Genomic DNA, 20,770 nt, shown 5'->3' on the forward strand with positions numbered 1-20,770 from the left:
GGTTGTTTAGCTACATAGCTTGAATGAAATGGAAGACAGCTAGTTAAGAATTTTATGTAAGGTAGGTACAGACAGTTGCATTCTGGTGAGGATATAATGTAATACTTCTAAATTACTGTAGTAGCATGAACATGTTCACTGGTTATGAGCCTAGACTTTAGTTCTCTGATTACTATATGAATGACCTTTATATAGGTCCAGGAGCTTACAACATCTTCAACTATGGTATTGCTCAAGAAAGCTGGAAGAAAGCTTACCTGGAAAGCACCAGAAAAGGGGCCTTTGGCTCAGGAGCTCAGCGTCTACAGTCCTTTAGTAAGCAGCAAACTGAAGGAAATCCTGGACCAGCTGATTACCAGGTATTTGGAATGTTTATGTAGTTTCAATACTTATTCCTGTTTTTACTCAAAATTTTGCAAACTCTGTCTAAATACTTAGCTTTTTAATACAGCACAATAGAGCACACCAAACATATTGTACATTTGTTCCAAAAGCATATACACAAATAATGGAAGGAAAGCCAAGGCATTTTTATTTCAATGTATAAGAGTAGTGCTTTGGAAAGTAAATTAACCTATATAATATCTCTATTTGGGGGCAGTTAGTTGAGCATGAAATTGTCTAATATCTTAAAGGGTGGACTCGCAGGGGAATGCTGTTATTAATGTGATCAGTCTTCTTCTGGCTTTTCCACAGAGGATCACCTGTCTACTCATGATTGGCAGTGGAGTTTTTATGGTGTTGAATTGCCAGCCTGGTACCCAGCCTTCCACAGATGACACACACACACACACACACACACACACACACACACACACACACACACACACACACACACACACACACACACACACACACACACACACACACACACACACACACACACACACACACACACACACACACACACACACACACACACACATGCACACACACGTGCCTAGGACCAATTTAGAGTGTCCAATTTACCTACAGCATATCTTTGGGATGTGGGAGGAAACCGGAGCACCCGAAGGAAACCCACACAACCACAGGGAGGATATGTAGACTCTGCACAGAAGGCACCCCAGCCAAGGTTCAAACTGGAGAACCTCTTGCTGTGAGGTGGCAACGCTAACCTCTGCACCACCGCAGCTGCCTTAATATGATCAATAATTTTCTTTTATTATGTGGAGAATCCATTAATTTCTTATAAAGAGGATAGTGATGCACTCATATGATGTTAGTGTGAGTAAAATAACATATACTGTTTTATGTGCTATAACCCGGGCAATGACTGAAACTGGTTCCTTAAGTTCAGTAGTTTACATCCAGTAATTGTATAATAAGAAGCAATGCAGTCTGATGCAATGTACTGTTGCTTAGAGAAAAAAAGACAGTGGGTATCAGATGTATATACCAGCTAGATGAAAATTTTCCTTAATTTATATAATGGCAGTATTCAACTGATAGTCTTAATTGCCAATTGTACATTGAGGCACAGAATGTGAAAGCAGGCAAAAACTAAGTGACCCACTTATTGTATGCTTCCCTGTCTAACAATAAAATGGGAATAGCTAATACCACAGTTTTCACAGGTAGTTTGCTTATCTGCTTTCACATGCTTCCTTTTGATGTTGCTACATAAAAACGTTGCAAAATACTAATTAGACATCACTGGATTTCTAGTACTCTAACAGTTTTATGCTAGCTATACAAATATAAGTGTTCTCACCCTGGCAAACCAAATCACAAAAATATAAGGGAATATGGTTGGGGAGAGGGATTGGCTACTGCAGCAATGATCTATCTGAACATCTACTATTATGATAAGTTTACTTACACAACTGTACTATGTCCTTCATTAGAACACTGCTGTAGTAGCCTAAGCTATATAGGTAGAATGGCAGAGGAAGAGTGAGGGTCCAGGACTCCTTGGAAAATTACTCCAGCAATGCCTGCTCTAGACTTAAAAAAATTAAACTATTTTTTATTGTTTTGTAATAGTATGTGCAGAGGACCAAGTTGCTACCTGTGCAACACTTTTTTCTGAAATGCCACTGAAGAAACCAAGGCTCTGGTAGAATAAATTTTGACACTGCATGAAACGGACCTTATGATTTTGGGAATAACAATAACAAATAGCACAAGACAACCATTTAGAAATTGTCTGCTTTGACACTGGCTGTCTTTTTTTTTCTTTCTTTCAAATGAAATGAACATCTAATTACAATTTCTGAAAGTTTTAATTCTTTCAAAATAATATCCGAGTTATCTGTGTGCATCCAGGGTATGACAAAAGGGAACTATATAGTTTGGCTCAAAGCAAAACTGAATACTACTTTAGTTATAAATGAAGAATTTGTTCTGAAAGAAACCCATCTTTGTCAAAATGAGATCCACCATAAGAACTTGCAACTCAAATATTCTTTTTTGCTGAAGTCAGGGAAATAGACAATAGTGTTTTCTATATTAAGAACATAATATCAGCCTGATGAGTTAGTTGAAATGGAGCCTGTATTAATTTTTCCAAAACAAAATTAATATCCCAAGTGGGAGCCACTTCATTAATAGGTGAACAGATATTTAGAACCCCTGTCAAAAATTACTTAACATGAGACTGCATTAAAAGGGGGGGATCCATGGGCAGACATGCTGAAATGACCAAAAGGTTAAACTTATTAAAGGAGTAGGAAAGGCCGGAGGATGATAACTCACAGAAATATTCTAGAATGGGAGGCATACTTACTTAACATGTCCTGGTTCATAGTCTGGCACCAACTAGAAATTCTTTTCCATTTACAAATATATGATTTTATTGTACCAGGTTTCTTTGCCTTTTTTGATACCTGTTGCTTGTCTTCAGAAATTAGGTGCATGAAAGTTATTGAAATGGTATAATTCAGGCAATTCAGGCAGTCTGTTGAAGTTGTTTCAAGCTGGGTGTGTCAAAAAAAAACCCTGACTTGTGGGAGTAGAAATTCCTCTGAGGAAGCTTGTAGTAATTGCACTTAGCTAATTTCCAAAAGAAATCAGTGGAAAGGGAATGAAAAGACACACATTTTCCATGCATGCTTACAAGAAATTCTGGGCTGAATTTCTTTGGCTGTTTTTTTTTCTTGTGAATGGAAGTAAACAGATCTATCTATTTGAGGAGGACCCCCAGGTCCAATTTTCATTAACGGGGGTCTGACCTGATACAGTTCAGATTGTCTGCTATAAGTTTTGCTCTGAGAGAATGGGTGACATTCTGCTGAATTGGTATATCCCAGACTACCGTGGCAAAATTGCACCGAGGAGTAAGATCCGGACCCCCTCCCCTTGTTTGTTTATGTATCAGATCATTGTAGGTCAGGACTGTACATATTTTATGTACCATTGAATTTTGTTTCATGTAGAGTCATGAGTATCATACATTCGATATTCTGCGGAATTCGTTTGCTGAAGTAATTGACTGAGTGAAAAAACTCATGAATAGCTGTAGATATAGATCTACCTTTTCCTGTAGAAGAAAAGTTGTTTTAATGAATGTATCTAGAAGACACCAGAAGAATACAATCCTGTGGGCTGGAATTAAACAAGATTTAACCAATTAGTTTATATACATCTTGGCAGTAGGGCACAAATTGCAGTTAGGCTTTGGTTGACTATCTTCTCCAATTCTGTAGGGGTTTCTGTGATACTTCAGGGAATTCCCCATGCCGCAGTCTTGAGTTATTCAGATGGCTTAGATACAGGTGGCTTAAGCATCTGGGTCACTGATGATTCTACAGGCTTTCATCTGACAGCCCCTCCTGATTATGGAGGGATTTAGCTCTGTTCCATTCTGTTTAATCTGACAGTTCCTCCTGTTTATAGAGGGATTTAGCTCTGTTCAGATTTTTAGTCTGTGTGCAGTCACCTCAAACTGGATGGATCCAGTTTTCTGGTCTGACCAACACCTGGTCTGGTCTTTCTTGTAGTTATACCTTCCCTCTCCTCCAGTTAGTTGACCAATTTTTGATGTGTTCCAGTACCTAAACATTGCAAAGAATGTCTTGCAATGACCTAATACTTGTATTGCAGCATCCCCTTCAGGATTAAAGAGCAGATAACCCTGAGATTTTCTGGCAACTTACATATGGCCATCACTAATGATCTAAATTTATCTGCAATGTGTGATGCATTGCCAGTTTGAAACAGGGTACTTCAGTGCAGACATGATCATGACTTTTGTGAAGGATGTGGCACCACTGGAGACATAAGGGTCTTGAGGATAGCCATAATCCAGCACAGTGTCAGAAATACTTGCAATATCAAGTGTGCTCACTCAGAGAGGTTTCTGTGGTGGAATACCTAGCAGCTACATTTTTATGGATTGCAGCTAAACTATGCGGCTCAGCCTTATTATGAACCAAAAAAAAACCATTTAAGACTAAGTGAGAATCATATGCTCAATTATTCAACAGTAAGTCTGTCCAAATTATGTCTGAAACTCTCCAGATGTCCTGCAGTGGACACAACTGTAATGACTTTGTACACGTCTCCTGATTAGAGTTGGGCTACATTATATTCTTTCAACTCTTTAGAGGTCAAGAAGTTGGCCATAGTATTGTGTCCTGGTCCATATAAATTTATTCTGTTTTGCTTTAACATCTTGTTCAAGTGAATTTTCAGGTTATTTGTTATTGTCTAAGGATAGATAGTTTTCATTTCATTTTAAAGAAGGCTGTTGTTGCATTTATTCTTAAAAAGGCTTCTCTTGACTGACAACATGGAAAATTGCAAAAAGAAAAATCTGTGGTATCCCTCAAAGTCTCAGAAAACCCAGTATGCAACCCATACTGGGTCAAAACAAACCAAGCAGAAACTTTGCAGTGGGAATGCTGTGAAGTTCACTCCTTGAAATATGTTATGCACCTAGGTGCATGACAGACTAGTTGTATAACATATTTCAAGGAGTGAACTTCATACCCTCCAGACTGTGAAATAACATGGAAAATTACCATATAAACTGTAACGTTCATTTACTGGTGATTTTATAAGAGAATGTGTTTTGTATCTGGTCTGAAATTTTTCTGTGAAATCATCTCCTCTTTGTCCCCTTTAATTCCAGTTCAGAAATGGTATTAAAACTTGAAGTGTCATCATTTTGGTAGTTAGTTACCTAGTTGCAAGAGATTAAATATTTTATTACATCTTGGTTTTCCTTGATTTCTCAGAAGCATCTGATACTTTGAGCATGGCGGTCTGATAAAGTGCCTGTCCTAAAGTGGTTTAACTGAAGCAGCCTTTGGTTTGCCGGTTTCCTTTTGGGCCTCAGTCAAAAGGTTGTCTGTGAGATAAATACATGTTAGGACCATTTATGGGCTGTGACGTGCCACAGAGCTTTATGCTGGCTATGTTGTTATTCATGGTATATATACATAGTTTCACTTGTAGATGTTGTTCAGATCGTATTATATAACAGTAGTATATAGATGGCAGAATTGTACTTCTTTCTTAAGGAATATTTGGTTTATTTGGCTTAACCTATCTCCCTATAGGTCTGCATGGAATATATGAATATATGATATCTGATTGAAGGTCAGTCCATCTAAGACAGAAACATTGACTGCTTGCAATTTTATGCTCTCTATCACTCCATCTTTTATCCCATAATGATATATAGGATGAAAAGAGGTTCTAGTTTGCGTTAAGCCTGTATGGCCATGGTATTATTCTGAATGATTAGCAGACACTTTAGGACCATTTTTTGCAGTCTTCATAAGTGTCTTAATGGCATCCTTTGGAATATATCCTCAGTCCAGAACCTTTTTTTTTTAACAGGGGTGATGTTATTGTTATCAGTGCACTTGTCTCACTAGATTGAGATGAAGTTTCCATATTTCAGTCTTGAGTTCCTTCCGTGGCTGTAGAACTATAGAGCATTATCTTTGATGGGAGCTTTTCAATATGATTACATCATTTATCTGTTGCAGAATCTGCATTGGCTTCTATTAATTTTGAGATCTGTGATTGAGGTACTGTTACTAACAGATACGGCATGTGAAGTTGAGTCACTTGTGGGTGAGCCTGATATAAATAAGTTGATTTAAGTGAAGAAGCATCTGCAGTAACTCATTTCACATTAGGTCATTTCTGAGAAGTGGGTAAGAAATAGAATGGTTTGAAGTAGATAGTGAAAGTCTAAAACACTCACAGGTATGGCAAAAAGGTGAGAAACCTCAGATAAGGAGAGTTTAATGAACAATTTGACAGGGAGTGGGGAAGGACTAAAGATCATAAAGCATCTCTCTCTGTCTCAAATACAGACACACGCACACAAACACACACACACACACACACACACACACACACACACACACACACACACACACACACACACACACATACACATACACACACAGATTCACACACATGCACACATACACAAATGCAGACATAGTACTGTATCAATTTAATCAAAACATGGACACCGTAGTGTAGAAATGGAGTCAGAGAAACAAGATCTTGCGGACAGGCAGACACAGCACCAGGCACTATCAGGATATATGCCATGAATTCCATGTCAGAGGGCAAGCCTCAGCTGCATATTAATGGGTATTTGTGTTACAGGGCAAAACTCCTAACAGCAAGGGATACTAGTGTTATACTTGGAAAAGTATGGCACATAGTAAAAGGACCACAGTGACTGTTCAGAGGGTTCCTATCATGTTGTCGACCCTTTAAAAGTTCGAACATCATATGGTCGACACCATATGATCGAACTTTTAAAAGTTCGAACATTTCAACAGAGATCTCCGTACAGTGCAGCAATGGAAGTTTTCCACTGTCTGCGCTGTAGTGTGATCTTAGAGTTGGTATATTTAAAGAGTGGGGGGTGTGGGGGGCAGGGGGGGGGCTTGCCCCCCTGCTTAAGCTTTCAGGTAGTTTTTTTTTCTGTTTTTTTTTTTTGATTTTTGAACTTTTAAGAGTTCGAACATAAGGTCTCGACCATATTGTGTTCAAACTTTTAAAAGTTTGATTACCCCAGTTCAGAGGCTAGCAAAAGTCACAAACTCATTAAATTCTCAGCCTATGGACACTCCCTTGCCCATCTGCTACCAGATGGCATTTACTAGATATGGAAAATGAAGGAGACTGTGGTAACCTCTTGGTGGTCAACTTTTCCAACATTATACAGCATATGTCAAACCTCACAGCTGATAAGGTTGCAGAAGGTACTGAAACAGTCATTCAAATGAAAATGGGGCACAGAGATGCAGGAATAGTTTGTAAAGGACATGTCCAGCTATCCAAAGGAGATTTCGTTAAGCAGCAGTTGCTTTACTATGTCCTGGCTGGGTGATAGAAGAGTGATATTTCCTGCAAGAAAGACCAAATTGAACTTAGATCATGCATCTCTGTAGAGAGAGAATGCATCTGAATGCTTTAGTTTCAATAGTTAATAATCCTCAGGTATATTTGCTGTTCTATAAGTACAGAATGTCTTCTTTTGAAAACTATATTAGGAGGGACTAACTGCTGAACAGTACTTGAACTGTAAATATTGTGTAAATTATATAGAAATATACATAAATATTCCCTTATTAATAATTAGTGGGTTTGCCATTAATGTGCTATGGATTGTGGTTAACTTTTTTATTCCTATATTACTGTAATCATTTTGATATGAACTTGAACCTTACTGTATAAATGTGCACATGTATACTCACTGTTTGGTCTGTGAGTTCTGCTGCTTTCTGAGATTGAGTCACAACTGAAGAGGGTCAATTAACCAGTCCACTTAGCTGGTTAACAAATAAATAAAGAAAGAAAAACATTTCAGACTGGTCATATAATCCACGTATAGCTTTTTGCTATGCATTCACCAGTGACAGGTGGTAAATCATTCAGGTTTTATCCTGTAGTTCTTTTTGACTCATAAGAGTAAGGCTATCTGCGTTGTGGTACATCAATGCATACAGGAGATTATAGATTAATTGGACAGTACTCTGGACCCTACCTATATGCTGAAAAACTTCATTTGACTATAAATTAATGTGGGGTGACTGAAGATCCATCAAACTGAGGTGAAGGCATGTGCTTTTCACCATCCTATACAACAGTTTCTACAGCTAAAACAGACTGTAGTTTCCTCCTTAGTACACAACAGAATGTATATGTGGTATATGTGGGTTACACACATCCACATTCACAAATCTCACTTGCAGTTTTTCAGGATTTTCAGTGGGGTTAAAGGGGCTTTTCTGTTTCAGCCATTGTATTTGCAAAATAATTGGTTTTGATATTTGTTCAGAATTATGTCTGCAATAGTATTGCAGACAGATATGTCCAACTACAGCCTGGCTGACGAAGTTTGAATAACAGCATGGGTACACCCTTTCTTTGTGGGGGATGCATGCTTATGGGTGCATTTGCAATGATTTCCTTGGTGGAGATTGGGAAACAACCACTCTGTGTCTCCTGTGGGATGGTTGGCAGGGCAGTCCTGCTGACTTTAAGCCCTTCCAGAAGTGAAGGGTAGTTCAATGTTGACAACGCACACACACACATTACACACCACACACATGGGGAGTATAGCATAACAAAAAAATATCAGCCAGCCCCTGATGGCTGCCTAAATGATGGCCCCACATAGCCAAACTTCACCCAAAGTGATGGAAGCAAGAATGGGCCACTTGGCTTGGAGGCAGCTGATGATAGCCAGGCAGTGGTGACAAAATGGTACAAAAACAAATATCTGATGTTATGTGATCCTATCTCGCCTACATTCTGTACTGATGGGCTCTGAGCTGATCCCTCGGCTCCGACTCGGCACGCTATGCTATAGAGGGAGGCCTCTTATTGGCTGAGCTATTTCTTATCCCAGGATGCACCACCACTAATCCCCCAGATCTCGTTTGCCGCTTACAAGCTAAGATGTGGTCTCAACTTGGCTGGGCTAAGTACTAATTTATTTAGGCTTTTCCTGTCAGGAATTTGCTTGTTTTGAACCCAAAAGCTGTTTTAACAGCTATTGTTGTGATACGAGTGTGTATTGAACAGTTTTGTTGAGGAATTTGTGTTTTTCGTCAAGGGAAGGTTTCCCGTTTTAGTTAGAGGGGCTTTCCCCTGTTGCTATTTGCTATTCTAGCGTTTTATTTGTATGTCAAGTACCCGTTTAAGTTAGAGGGTCTTGACCCTCTCTTTCTGTGTTGTTTTTTGTACAACTGTATTGTTGTTTCATAAAAAAAAAAAAAAAAAAACTTTATATTTTTTGTACTTAAACTGCTAGTTTTGGTGTGTTTTCTCTTTAGACAGGTGTGTTATCTCTAAATTAGACATGTCCAAAGAGCATAGACCCTCCGGGTTTAAAAAGTGCACGAGGTGTGGTTATAAGATGTCCATAACGGACGACCACTCCTCGTGCATTTATTGTTTAAGTGCCAAACACCTACAAGAATCATGTAGCGTGTGTCATGCCTTCTCATCAAGGGTCCTCCAGGAGAGGAAAAACAAATTAATCCTTAAGGGGTTAATTAAGCCATCCTTCGAGGAGGCTTTATCTTCTTCTCCCTCTCCTTCAAAAAAGAAAAAAGCGTCGGCGCCGACCAGTCAGTCGGAACCGACTGCCAAAAAATCTAGGCAGACTTCTCCATCGGCTCCACGGACTTCGGAGCCGAGGGCGGAACGGTCTGCCTCGATGCCTCCAGTCTCGACCCCTCTGGTTTTGGAGCCGAGGACTGGGGCATCGAGAGGCGGGTCACCTTCATCGGCTCCACTGATATTGGAGCCGATGAGGGTTGCCGGCTCAGACTCTTCCCCTTCGGAGCCGAAGTCCTCATCGGCACCGAGGGAAATTGCCTTGAGTTCTTCCTCGGAGCCGATAGTTATAGAATCCATTCGGAGCCGGTCCCCTAGTCCTATGGAGCCAATGGAGAAATCGGTTCGGACCCGATCGGTATCGTCCAGATCCTCCAAGATGTCTGATTCGGACATCGACAGGGTGCTCCTAAGACTCTTCCAGTCTCCGGTGTTCCAAAAGTTAGTTTCGGCTCCAGCCCATTCGGCTTCGGAGCCGATGGTCCACCTTGCTACTATAGTTCCTCCTCCAACAGCCTTGGCACCGTTGGAGCCAGTGCTGGTGGAACCGGTGGAGGTTTTAGGGTCGGGCCGACCCTTACTCCAACTCCGGCTCTTGAGTCGGAGTTCGGTACGTGGACTTCTTCCGTCGGCCCCGGGGATGCCGGGATTGATGTTTTCGGTCCCAAGTCTTCCTCTCGGTGCGTCGGCTGCGGGAGTGCTGTCTACCGTCGTGGCCACGGAGGTGGGACCCTCCCAGGATTCTGGTGGTCCCGCCTTCAGGGCTATGAGGAGTGCGTTAGCCAAATCATCTTTGGCTACCTCCACGGTCTCCCCAGCTCCTTCCCTGCATACCGAGACTGGGTCTTTGGCAGTCCCCCTGTCCTTAGACAGCAGAGCCCCGGGGCCTAAGGTTACCCCCACTGGGGTTTCCCCCCCTCCTGGAGGTCCTTCTGAAGCTTCTTCAGAAGAACCCCCAGGAAAAGATCGTGCAAGAGGAAGCACGTTGACTCCCCTGATGAGTCTCTTACATCAGACACTGATCTCGATGATGCAGAGGGGTCCCCTAAGTCGTCCTCGGATGATGTCTCCTTTGCAGACATCCTGGAAGCCCTTAAGCAGCAAGGCGGCTGGCAGTCCAAACCCCCTTCTGCTGATGAGTCGGTGTTCCTTAAGGCCTTCGGGGCTCAGCCCTCCACCTCCTGGGTGTCTCTGCCCTTCGACGAGCTCTTAGATTTGATCTGTCGAAGGGCGTGGGAACACCCAGACTCTGTGGAACCGGTGCCTGCTCATCCTAATAAGTTCCTCTCGGCACCCCCTGAAAAAGAGTTTCTAACTAAAGGTGTGGCTGTAGATGCTTTGGTGGTGGCATCTGCTACCCAGCAAGATGTAGCAGAGGCTTTGATGTCCGTCCATCCTCCTAATAAGGAGTCTAGGAGCATGGATCGGTACGGAAAGCGCACCCTAAGTTCAGCGGCCTTTACATTAAGGTCCTTGAACTACCTTACGCACTTTACCAGATTTCAGAGGGATCTGATTAAAGAACTTTCCGATACCCTCTTGGGTAACCTGCCTGAGGAGCTGGCCCAGATGGTTGGCTCTCAGATGGCTACATTGTCGTCCATTTCAAACTCGTCCATGAGGCTCATTTCTTATGTGGCCGAAGGGGCGAGTAGAGCGGCGGTTACAGGCATTGCTCTACGGAGACAAGCCTGGCTCCGCCTGTGTCATTTCGCGGAGGCCTTTAAGTCTTCCTTTGCCGATGCCCCCTTTGATGGGTCCTCCCTGTTTGGACCCAAGGTAAAGGACACACTGACCCGCTGTGAACAGGAGGGTAAGACTCTGACTGCCGTAGGGGCACGATTTTCCACTCCCTTTTGGCCTTATCCCAAGGCTAAAAGAGGAGGGAAAATGTGGATTTGAAGTAGGAGATTCATTTGTCTGCAACCTGTGGGTTATGGATCCGATATCAGATCCGAACCGGCATGGTTTTCCAGCTATGGATCCAAGCTCTCAGCTCCTCCCCTCACCCATAATGCCCTGCTCTACCCTCATGACCTCAGATCTCGTTTGCCGCGCATGGTGACTGGATTTGTTTCTCAAGCTCTCAAGCTAAGTGGTAGTTTTACTGTTAAATTTCAGAATTTTGAAGTTTTTATTGATTTTTTGTGTGAAAGTGTAGGTTTCCCCTTTGATATTTTTCCTTTTTAGAGTTAATCTAAAAGTTTTATCCCTCCCCTCGCTGTTGGCGTAGAGTGTGTGTGTTGGGCCTGTATGTGTATTGGTTGTTTAGTTACTTTAGTTTGGTAACTACTTTTTTAGACTAGGATGGCAGACCAACCCAAGTCTATATTTTCTAAATGCTCCGAGTGTGGCCATAAGCTTTCCCCAGCTGATGGCCACACTCGTGTCAATGCCTGGGGTTGAACACCTCACATCTGGATGTTCCATTTGTGCAGGGTTCAACCCCAGGGCATTGAAGGAGTGGAGGTCCAAGCTTGTTTTGGCGGGCCTTTTACCGCCGGACTCGGCTCCGACCTCCGCTCCTTCCGGAGTAACCGTGCCTACGGTTATTCCCTCTGCGGCACCCCCTCCTCCTCCTGGGACTCAACCTCCTGTGTCTGGTTCAGAGGAGAGGGATGCTAAGAAAAGGGACCGGAGGGAGAAGCACCATAAGCGGTGGGCCGAGACCTCTGTTTCGGCCCCGCCAGCCAAGCGGGCTTCTCCCCCGGCTCCGTTGTCGGCTCCATTGTCGGCTCGGTCTCCTCCTTCTCTGCTCCGGTCTCCTGTGTGTTTTTCACCGGGACCTGAGGAGGAGGAGACCCGATCTCCGTCGAGGCTATCGAGGAGGCACTCCAGGCCTACCTCGGTAGCCTCGTCGAGATCCACGTATAGCCTTTCGGATGCTGATCTGGACCGGATGATGAGAAGGTTCATCCAGGCCCAGATGCAGATGGGAGTGCTCTTGCCTCCCCCCCCTCTGGGGGGGAGCTCAACACCCTTTTTCAAACCGATTGCTCCTTCTCTGACCCGCTATCCGGGTTCGGAGCAGCTGGAGCCGAGCAGCTCCGGGGCGGGGTGGGTCGGCGCCGATAGTACTTTGTACTTCGGATCCGACCCTGCCCTCGAGTGCATCGGATCCGACCTCTCGGAGCCTGGATCCGAGCCTCGGATCCGGGGGGATCAGTGCTCCTTTGGCGCCGTCTGTGTCGGGCGCACTGTCGCCGGATCTGGCGCCGGGCGCCGGCTCCGATCCACTCTTCGGATCTGAGGGGGAGCCGATTGTCGGATCCTTTGGTCGAGGTCGGCTCCCCTTCGGCTTTTGATGTAGTGGAGAGGGCCCTGTTGAGGGTCTCCGGACCCCCGGCACTTGTTTCGGCTCCGTCCCGCGCTCCCTCTGCACTGGGCCAGGCTTCCACCATCCGGCCCTTGGGACAGCCCGCTTCTGTGCCCCAAGTTGCTCCAATGGAACAAGTTGCTGCTTGCGAGGAGTCCTCTGACAGCCCCCCAGAGGATGTCCTCGCAAGCATACGTGAAAAGGAGGCACATTGACTCCCCCGAGTCTCTCACGGAAGACACGGACTTGGAGGAAGGGGAAGGCTCCCCACGGTCACCCCCCGAGGATGTCTCATTTGGAGACATCATGGAAATGCTCCGTATAAGGGGGGGGTGGTCTGCCCCAAGTCTTCCTCGGACGAGTCCGTGTTCTTGGAGGCATTTGAAGCGGGCCCGTCTACCTCTTGGGTGTCTCCTCCTGCCGACCCCCTGGTGGACCTCATTACCACCAGGGCGTGGAAGGAACCGGACACCGTGGAGCCAATTCCTAAGAGGCCCGATAGGATCCTTAGCCCACCGTCCGACCGTGCCCATTGGAGTAAGGGGCCTCCGGTAGATGCCATGTTGACGGCGGCAGCCACCAAGAGGGAACTTGCTCAGGAGAGTCCCTCAGTCCATCCCCCGAGCAAGGAGTCTCGGATGATGGACCGCTTGGGGAAGCAGATGTTTAGTTCAGCAACCTTCTCGGTAAGGGCGCTGAACTACTTGGCACACATCATTAGGATGCAGCGAGATCTCATTAAAGAATACGCTGCATCTCCCCCAGAGTCCATGTCGGAGGAGGACAGGGTGCTGCACTCCTCCCACATGGCCACTCTTAGGTCAGTTACTAATACCTCTATGCGGCTACTCTCCCACGCTATGGAAGGCGCCGCTAGAGCCGCAGGGGCAGGCCTAGTCACTCGACATCAGGCCTGGCTCCGTCACTGCGATTTTTCTGAGCCCTTCAAAGTGTCATTTGCGAACGCCCCCTTTGATGGTTCTGCTCTCTTTGGCAAAACCGTTCGCGAAACGTTGACCCAGAGCGAGAAGGACGGGAAGACGCTGTCTGCCGTCGGAATCCACTTCTCTGCACCCCAGAGGCCCTACTCTAGGAACCAAAAGGGTCAGAAGAAGATGTGGTTCTGGAAGTCGCAGCAGTCCCAGCCTGCTCCGGACAACCAGTCCTTCCGTGGCAGAGGAGGACAGGGAGGACGCCGCCCTAGAGGCAGAGGGGCTCCCAGAAACTTCAGGTCCAGGGAACCTTTCTCTGAACGGCCCGCACAGCAACCCTGAGGGGTTGCCCGGCTGCTCCACTCTGGAGGCAGTCGGGGGACATTTTACGGGGCACCTAGCGGCATGGGAGTCCATAACATCAGACCGCTGGGTTCTCCAAATCATATCCAGAGGATATCGCATCCCTTTTCTTCACCTTCCAAAGTTGAAGTCCCTCCTAGACGTTCCACCCGGTCAACGGGAGGCCGCTTTGGCAGAAATTGGCCATCTGCTAAAGAAAAGAGCCATCCAGCCCATCCCCCCAGACCAGATCGGATCAGGGTTCTACTCCAGGTTCTTTTTAGTGCCAAAGAAGACGGGGGAACTAAGACCAATTCTAGACCTTTCTCTCTTGAATCTGGCAGTCCCCAAAGAAAAATTCCGAATGGTCACTCTGCAATCTATTCTCCCCCTTCTGGGAGAAAATCACTGGATGTGCTCGATAGACCTCAAAGACGCGTACTACCACATCCTGATGGACAGGCGCTCCAGGAGGTTCCTCCACTTCCGGCTGGGAGCCAGTCACTACCAGTTCCGGGTCCTTCCCTTTGGTCTCACCACAGCCCCCAGGGTGTTCACCAAAGTATTAGCAGTGGTAGCGGCCCACCTGAGGCTTCAGGGGGTGCAGGTCTTTCCCTACCTGGACGACTGGCTTCTTACCGCCCCAACAAGGCATCTACTATTATTGGCGCGAGACTCCTTTCTCCATCTTGCTCCATTTCTGGGCATTACAATAAATACAAAGAAATCCAACCTGGCGCCCACACAGCTGTTAGATTTTATAGGGGCCAGGCTAGACACAAGGAGTTTACGAGCCTTCCTCACTGCGGACAGAGTTCAAAATCTGCAGCTCCAGGTGCGGGCCATTCTCCAATCAAGTTCTGTTCCGGCGGAGTTGGTCCTGAGGGCTCTAGGGTCCATGGCATCCACTATAGCACTTCTCCCTCTTGCCAGGCTCAATATGCGCATCCTACAGTGGACTCTCTTAGTACAGTGGTCATACCTTGCTCTCCCTATGCATCATCCCATTGCGATCAGCAAGGCTTGCAAGCGGTCCCTCCTGTGGTGGCTTCACTCTCCAGATCTCCACGGGGGCCGCCCATTTTGTGCTTCTCCCCCTCTCGCCACGGTGACCACGGACGCCTCCCGCCTCGGGTGGGGGGGGGCATTTTGCGGGCCGGACCATCCAAGGCACGTGGAACGATTCAGAGACCTTACTGCATATCAACGTTCTAGAGATGAGAGCAGTGCTCTTAGCGTTGCTAGCACTTCAGGACTTTCTTCCCTTGGGAACAATTGCGATTCAATCGGACAACATGTCTGTGGTCTGGTACATCAACAAGCAAGGGGAACAAGGTCTTACCCCCTTTGTCGAGAAGCCATGAGAGTTTGGGAATGGGCAATCTCCACCAACCGCTTTCTAATAGCAACGCACATTCCGGGTCGGTCCAACATCCTGGCGGACAAGCTCAGTCGCACCATTCTGACCCCTTACGAGTGGTCTCTCAATTTTCAAGTAGCGGAACGCATATTCGCACGGTGGGGAACTCCTTCATGTGATCTTTTTGCCTCTCCCTCAAACACCAAGTGCGACAGTTTTTTCACTCTGATATCTCCTCCAGGAGGTTCCCCAAGAGACGCTCTGGTGCATGCTTGGCCACCCGGTCTTCTGTATGCTTATCCACCTTTGCCTCTGATGCTCCAAGTTCTTCAGAAAGCCTCTCGGGTGGGTTGCAGAATGATTCTCATTGCTCCATTTTGGCCTCGACAGATCTGGTTCCCCTTTCTAAGGTCTCACTCGGTGAATCCTCCTTGGATTCTAGATCCCATTCCGGATCTGATATCCCATCCATCCTGCATGCCTCCTCCGAATCTGGACAACCTGAAGCTGACCGCTTGGCTGCTCCAGTTCCACTCTTGATCAGGACTCCCGGCATTTCGTCACCTGTTAAAGCAATTCTGGTGGCAGCTCATAAACCGTCCACTAGGAAGGTCTACCGCAGCAAGTGGAAACGGTTTTCTTTGTGGGCGGAGCGGCAAGGCCTGAATCCCTTCACGGTTCCTCTCCCCTTAGTGCTTGACTTTCTAACCACTCTTTTTAACGATGGTGCCAGCAGTTCCACAGTCAAAGTACAACTGGCGGCAATTTCTCATTATCACATTGGCCATGACTCTAATCCTCTTATGTCAGCCAAATTGTGTAAAATTTTCCTTAAAGGTACTTTTCTTCTCAGGCCCCCTGTAAAACAAGCGGTTCCTCCTTGGGACCTCTCTTTGGTTCTCCAGGCCTTGACCAGCGGCTACGGTGGATCTCAAATTCTTGTCTTACAAGACAGCCTTTTTGGTAGCCATTACATCGGCCAAGAGAGTTTCAGAGCTTCAAGCATTATCAGCTAAACCTCCTTACTTGGTATTTCATCCGGACCGTGTCTACCTCAGGACCAACCCGTCCTTTCTTCCTAAAGTTGCTTCTGAAGCAAACATTAATCAGTCCATTAATCTCCCTGTTTTCTTCCCTAAATATGAAAACAAAGGTGAATATAAGCTTCACTCATTAGATGTCCACAGGCAACTTAGATTTTATCTAAACAGGACGGCTGGTCATAGGCAATCCGACCAGTTGTTTATTTCCTTTGCAAAATTTAATTTGGGCAAGCCAATTTCTAAAGTTTCTCTGTCCCGCTGGATTTCACAGTGCATCTTATTGGCTTATCAAGCTTCAGGAAGGCCCGCACCGGAGGGTGTTCATGCCCATTCAACCCGGTCAGTATCTACCTCGGCAGCCTTCAAGGCTAGGATTCCTCTAGATGATATTTGTGCAGCAGCCACGTGGGCTTCATCTCATACTTTTATCTCCCACTATAAGTTGGATCTTGCATCTAGGGGTAGAGCATCATTTGGCTCTGCGGTGCTCCGGAATATCCTTCCATGATGGCCGCCCAAGATTCAGGTAGCTGGGGACTCTGTCCCACAGGTTGCAGACAAATGAATCTCCTACTTCAGATTTAGAAGTTATGTACTCACCATAACGTTCCATCTGAGTAGGTGTATTCATTTGTCTGCAACCATCCCGCCCTCCTATCCCCCTGGCCTTTCAGTTTCCTGCATATTATCTGTTACCCTTTTCAGGGTGTTGTTGCTGTTTGCAAACTCGATCTGAGGTCATGAGGGTAGAGCAGGGCATTATGGGTGTGGGGAGGAGCTGAGAGCTTGGATCCATAGCTGGAAAACCATGCCGGTTCGGATCCGATATCGGATCCATAACCCACAGGTTGCAGACAAATGAATACACCTACTCAGATGGAACGTTATGGTGAGTACATAACTTCTAATTCCGTAGATCTCAGAAGCCTTACCCCTCTCAGCAGGATGATCCTCCTTCCAGAGGCAGGGGAGTGGGAAATTCTTCCGGAAGATGCCGTCCCAGAGGCGGCAGAGGCCCTCGCAACACTGGAGACCGCGAGTCCTTTCATGGCTCTTCAGCCTTTCACAGTCCCTGAGGGATTGCCCAACTGTGCAGCTCCGGAGCCAGTCGGGGGTCGTTTTTCAAAGCACCTAAAAGCCTGGGAAGGTATCACTCAGGACTGATGGGTGCTTCGAATTATCGCCTGAGGTTACACCATCCCTTTCTCTCACTCTCCACCTCAGTCCAAAAAAATCCCGGACCCACCACCCAGTCAACGGGAAACTGCAGCCTCAGAAGTTTCAAAGCTGCTGCAAAAAGGAGTCATCCAACTGGTCCCCGCAGACTAGATCGGATTAGGGACTTACTCAAGATTCTTTTTGGTGTCAAAAAAGACCGGGGACCTGAGACCCATTTTGGACCTCAGCATTTTAAACCGTTCAGTCAGAAAGTCCAAGTTCCGAATGGTCACCCTACAAACCATTCTCCCATTGCTGGAGAAAGGTGTTTGGATGTGCTCCATAGATCTCAAGGACGCTTATTACCATATCTTGGTACATCAAGCATCCAGGAGACATCTGCGCTTCAGCCTAGGAGGCAGTCATTTTCAGTTCCGCGCGCTGCCCTTTGGTCTCACCACAGCCCCCAGGGTGTTCACCAAGTGTTTGGCGGTCGTGACTGCTCACCTGAGAAGTCTAGGATTCCAGGTGTTTCCGTATCTAGACGACTGGCTCCTAACTGCCACCTCCAAGCATCTACTATTGCGGAGCCTACAAGCCACTATATCACTGAGCAATTCCCTTGGAATCACCTTCAATTGGCCAAAGTCTGTGTTGCTGCCATCTCAACTCATAAGATTCATAGGGGTAGAGATAGACTCAAACCGAATGCGGGTCTATCTACCTACAGACAGAATACAAACCATACAGACTCAAGTTCGAGCCTTACTTCCCAGGTCCAAAGCCCCAGCCAGAATGGTCCTGCAACTATTGGGATCCATGTCCTCCACGGTTCTTCTAGTCCCCTTGGCAAGGTTGCACATGAGAATTCTCCAGTGGCTTCTTTCAGCTCAGTGGTCCTTTCAGGAACTCCCTCTCAGTCACCTCATATGGATCACGGAAACCTGCAAATGGGACCTTCGCTGGTGGCTAGTGCCCTCCAATTTGGATCAGGGACGACCCTTTGTTCCACCTCCTCCTGCGGCCACTTTGACCACGGACGCCTCCCAGATGGGGTGGGGGGGGCATTCCCTGGGCAGGTCAGTCCAAGGCAAATGGCACCCAGAAGAGACCCTACTTCATATCAACATCCTAGAAATGAGGGCGGTGCTCCTGTCCCTTCAAGCCCTCCATGATTACCTCCCTCAGGGCGTAATTGCTGTTCACTCAGACAACATGTCAGTTGTCTGGTACCTGAACAAACAGGGAGGGACCAGATCCTATCCTCTTTGCAGAGAGGCCATGAGAGTCTGGGAATGGGCAGTCTCGACCAAATGCTTTCTAGTGGCTACTCATATCCCGGGCAAGTCCAATGTGATAGCCGACAGACTGAGCAGAACCATCCTCTCTCCTCACGAATGGTCTCTGAACATGACAGTTGCAAATCAGATTTTCAGCAAATGGGGAGTTCCGTGTTGCGACCTCTTCGCGACTCCACTGAATGCGAAGTGCAAAAAATTCTTCTCCCTAACCCTGGCTCCGGGGAAGAGCCCCATGGACACATTAGCCCGTCCTTGGCCCACCGGCTTGCTTTATGCCTTCCCCCCAGTTCCTGTCCTTCCCAGGGTGATCCAAAAGGCATCTCTCTTGGGGAGCAAAATGATCTTAGTTGCTCCTTACTGGCCTCGTCAAGTATGGTTTCCCTATCTTCGGAAATATGCTCTGGAAGGTCCATGGTTCCTGGATCAGATCCCAGACCGTTTGATTCATCAGTCGGGACTATTCCACCAGTCCCTACACACCTTAAAATTGACGGCTTGGCTCCTCGTCTTCCGACTATAGTCAGGAGTCATACATTGGATCCAGAAATTGTACACATCTTATCTTCGGCCCACAAGTCTGCTACAAAGAAAGTGTATTCTAGCAAATGGAAAAGATTTGCTATTTGGGCTCAACTCCGGGGCCTGGATCCTATCACTACTCCCATATCAGAAGTACTAAAATTTTTATCTTCTCTTTTCAATCAAGGCTCTTCAGTCTCTACCATCAAGGTTCAATTGGCAGCGATTTCCAATTTTCACAAATCTATAAACCCACCTTTAATGAGCAACAGATTGTGTAAGATCTTCTTGAAAGGTGCTGCGCTTTTAAGAACTCCGATTTCTCATCCTGCTCCTCCATGGGATCTCGATGTGGTATTACGCGCCTTAACTTCCTCCCCCTTTGAACCGGCAGCGACATGTGATCTAAAATTTCTATCGTGGAAGACTGCTTTTCTGGTGGCAATTACTTCTGCCAGAAGAGTTTCAGAGCTTCAAGCTTTGTCTGTAAAACCTCCGTACTTGGTTTTTCACAAAGACAGAGTATCTCTCAGGCCAAATCCTTCCTTTGTCCCTAAAGTTTGTTCCAGTTTCTGCCTACAACAATCATTAGAACTTCCAGTCTTTTTTCCGAAATATTCTAACAAAGCGGAATTCATATTCCACACATTAGATGTCCACAGGCAGTTGCGTTTTTATTTAGACAGGATCAAACAAACAAGGAAAACAGATCAGTTGTTTGTCTCCTTTGCAGACAATACATTGGGCAAAGCTGTCACAAAGGTCACTATTGCCAAATGGATCAGGGACTGTATTACTCAAGCTTATTCTTATTCTAACAAAGAGCTTACCATCTCTGTCAAAGCTCATTCTACAAGGGCTATGGCTACTTCGATAGCATTTCATTCTAAGCTTGCCATTAGTGACATTTGTGCTGCGGCTACATGGTCTTCCCCGCACACTTTCATTTCCCACTACAAATTGGATGTGGCATCAGAGGACGAGCTTCATTTGGTTCCACAGTGCTCAGGAGTGTTTTCCAATGAGCCACCCAGGATTTAGGTGCTAGGGACGCTGTCCCATCAGTACAGAATGTAGGCGAGATAGGATCACATAACATCTTTTAGTTATGTACTTACCATAACTTTAGATGTTTGGGATCCATCTCGCCTACATTCAATAACCCACCCTCCTTCCCCCTTCTTTGGAGATCAGAGGATATCAGAAGGTCCGAATCCTGTTGTTTCATCTTGAAACATCTAACAATGTTATAT

At 46.1% G+C, this 20,770-nt stretch overlaps 1 protein-coding gene across 1 annotated transcript in view; it reads left to right on the plus strand.

Annotated features, from left to right (window-relative positions):
- Positions 1 to 20,770, plus strand: part of STPG2 (sperm tail PG-rich repeat containing 2) — a 3,054,419-nt gene that overhangs the window by 1,615,474 nt on the left and 1,418,175 nt on the right. The window contains exon 9 of the mRNA XM_044066272.1: positions 196 to 359. Coding sequence (XP_043922207.1) covers positions 196 to 359 — 164 coding nt within the window. The remainder of the gene's footprint in view (positions 1 to 195; positions 360 to 20,770) is intronic.

This window comes from Protopterus annectens, chromosome 3.part1 (assembly GCF_019279795.1).
Source record: "Protopterus annectens isolate FY-2018-M chromosome 3.part1, PAN1.0, whole genome shotgun sequence".
In the NCBI taxonomy this organism is placed as follows: Eukaryota; Metazoa; Chordata; order Ceratodontiformes; family Protopteridae; genus Protopterus; species Protopterus annectens.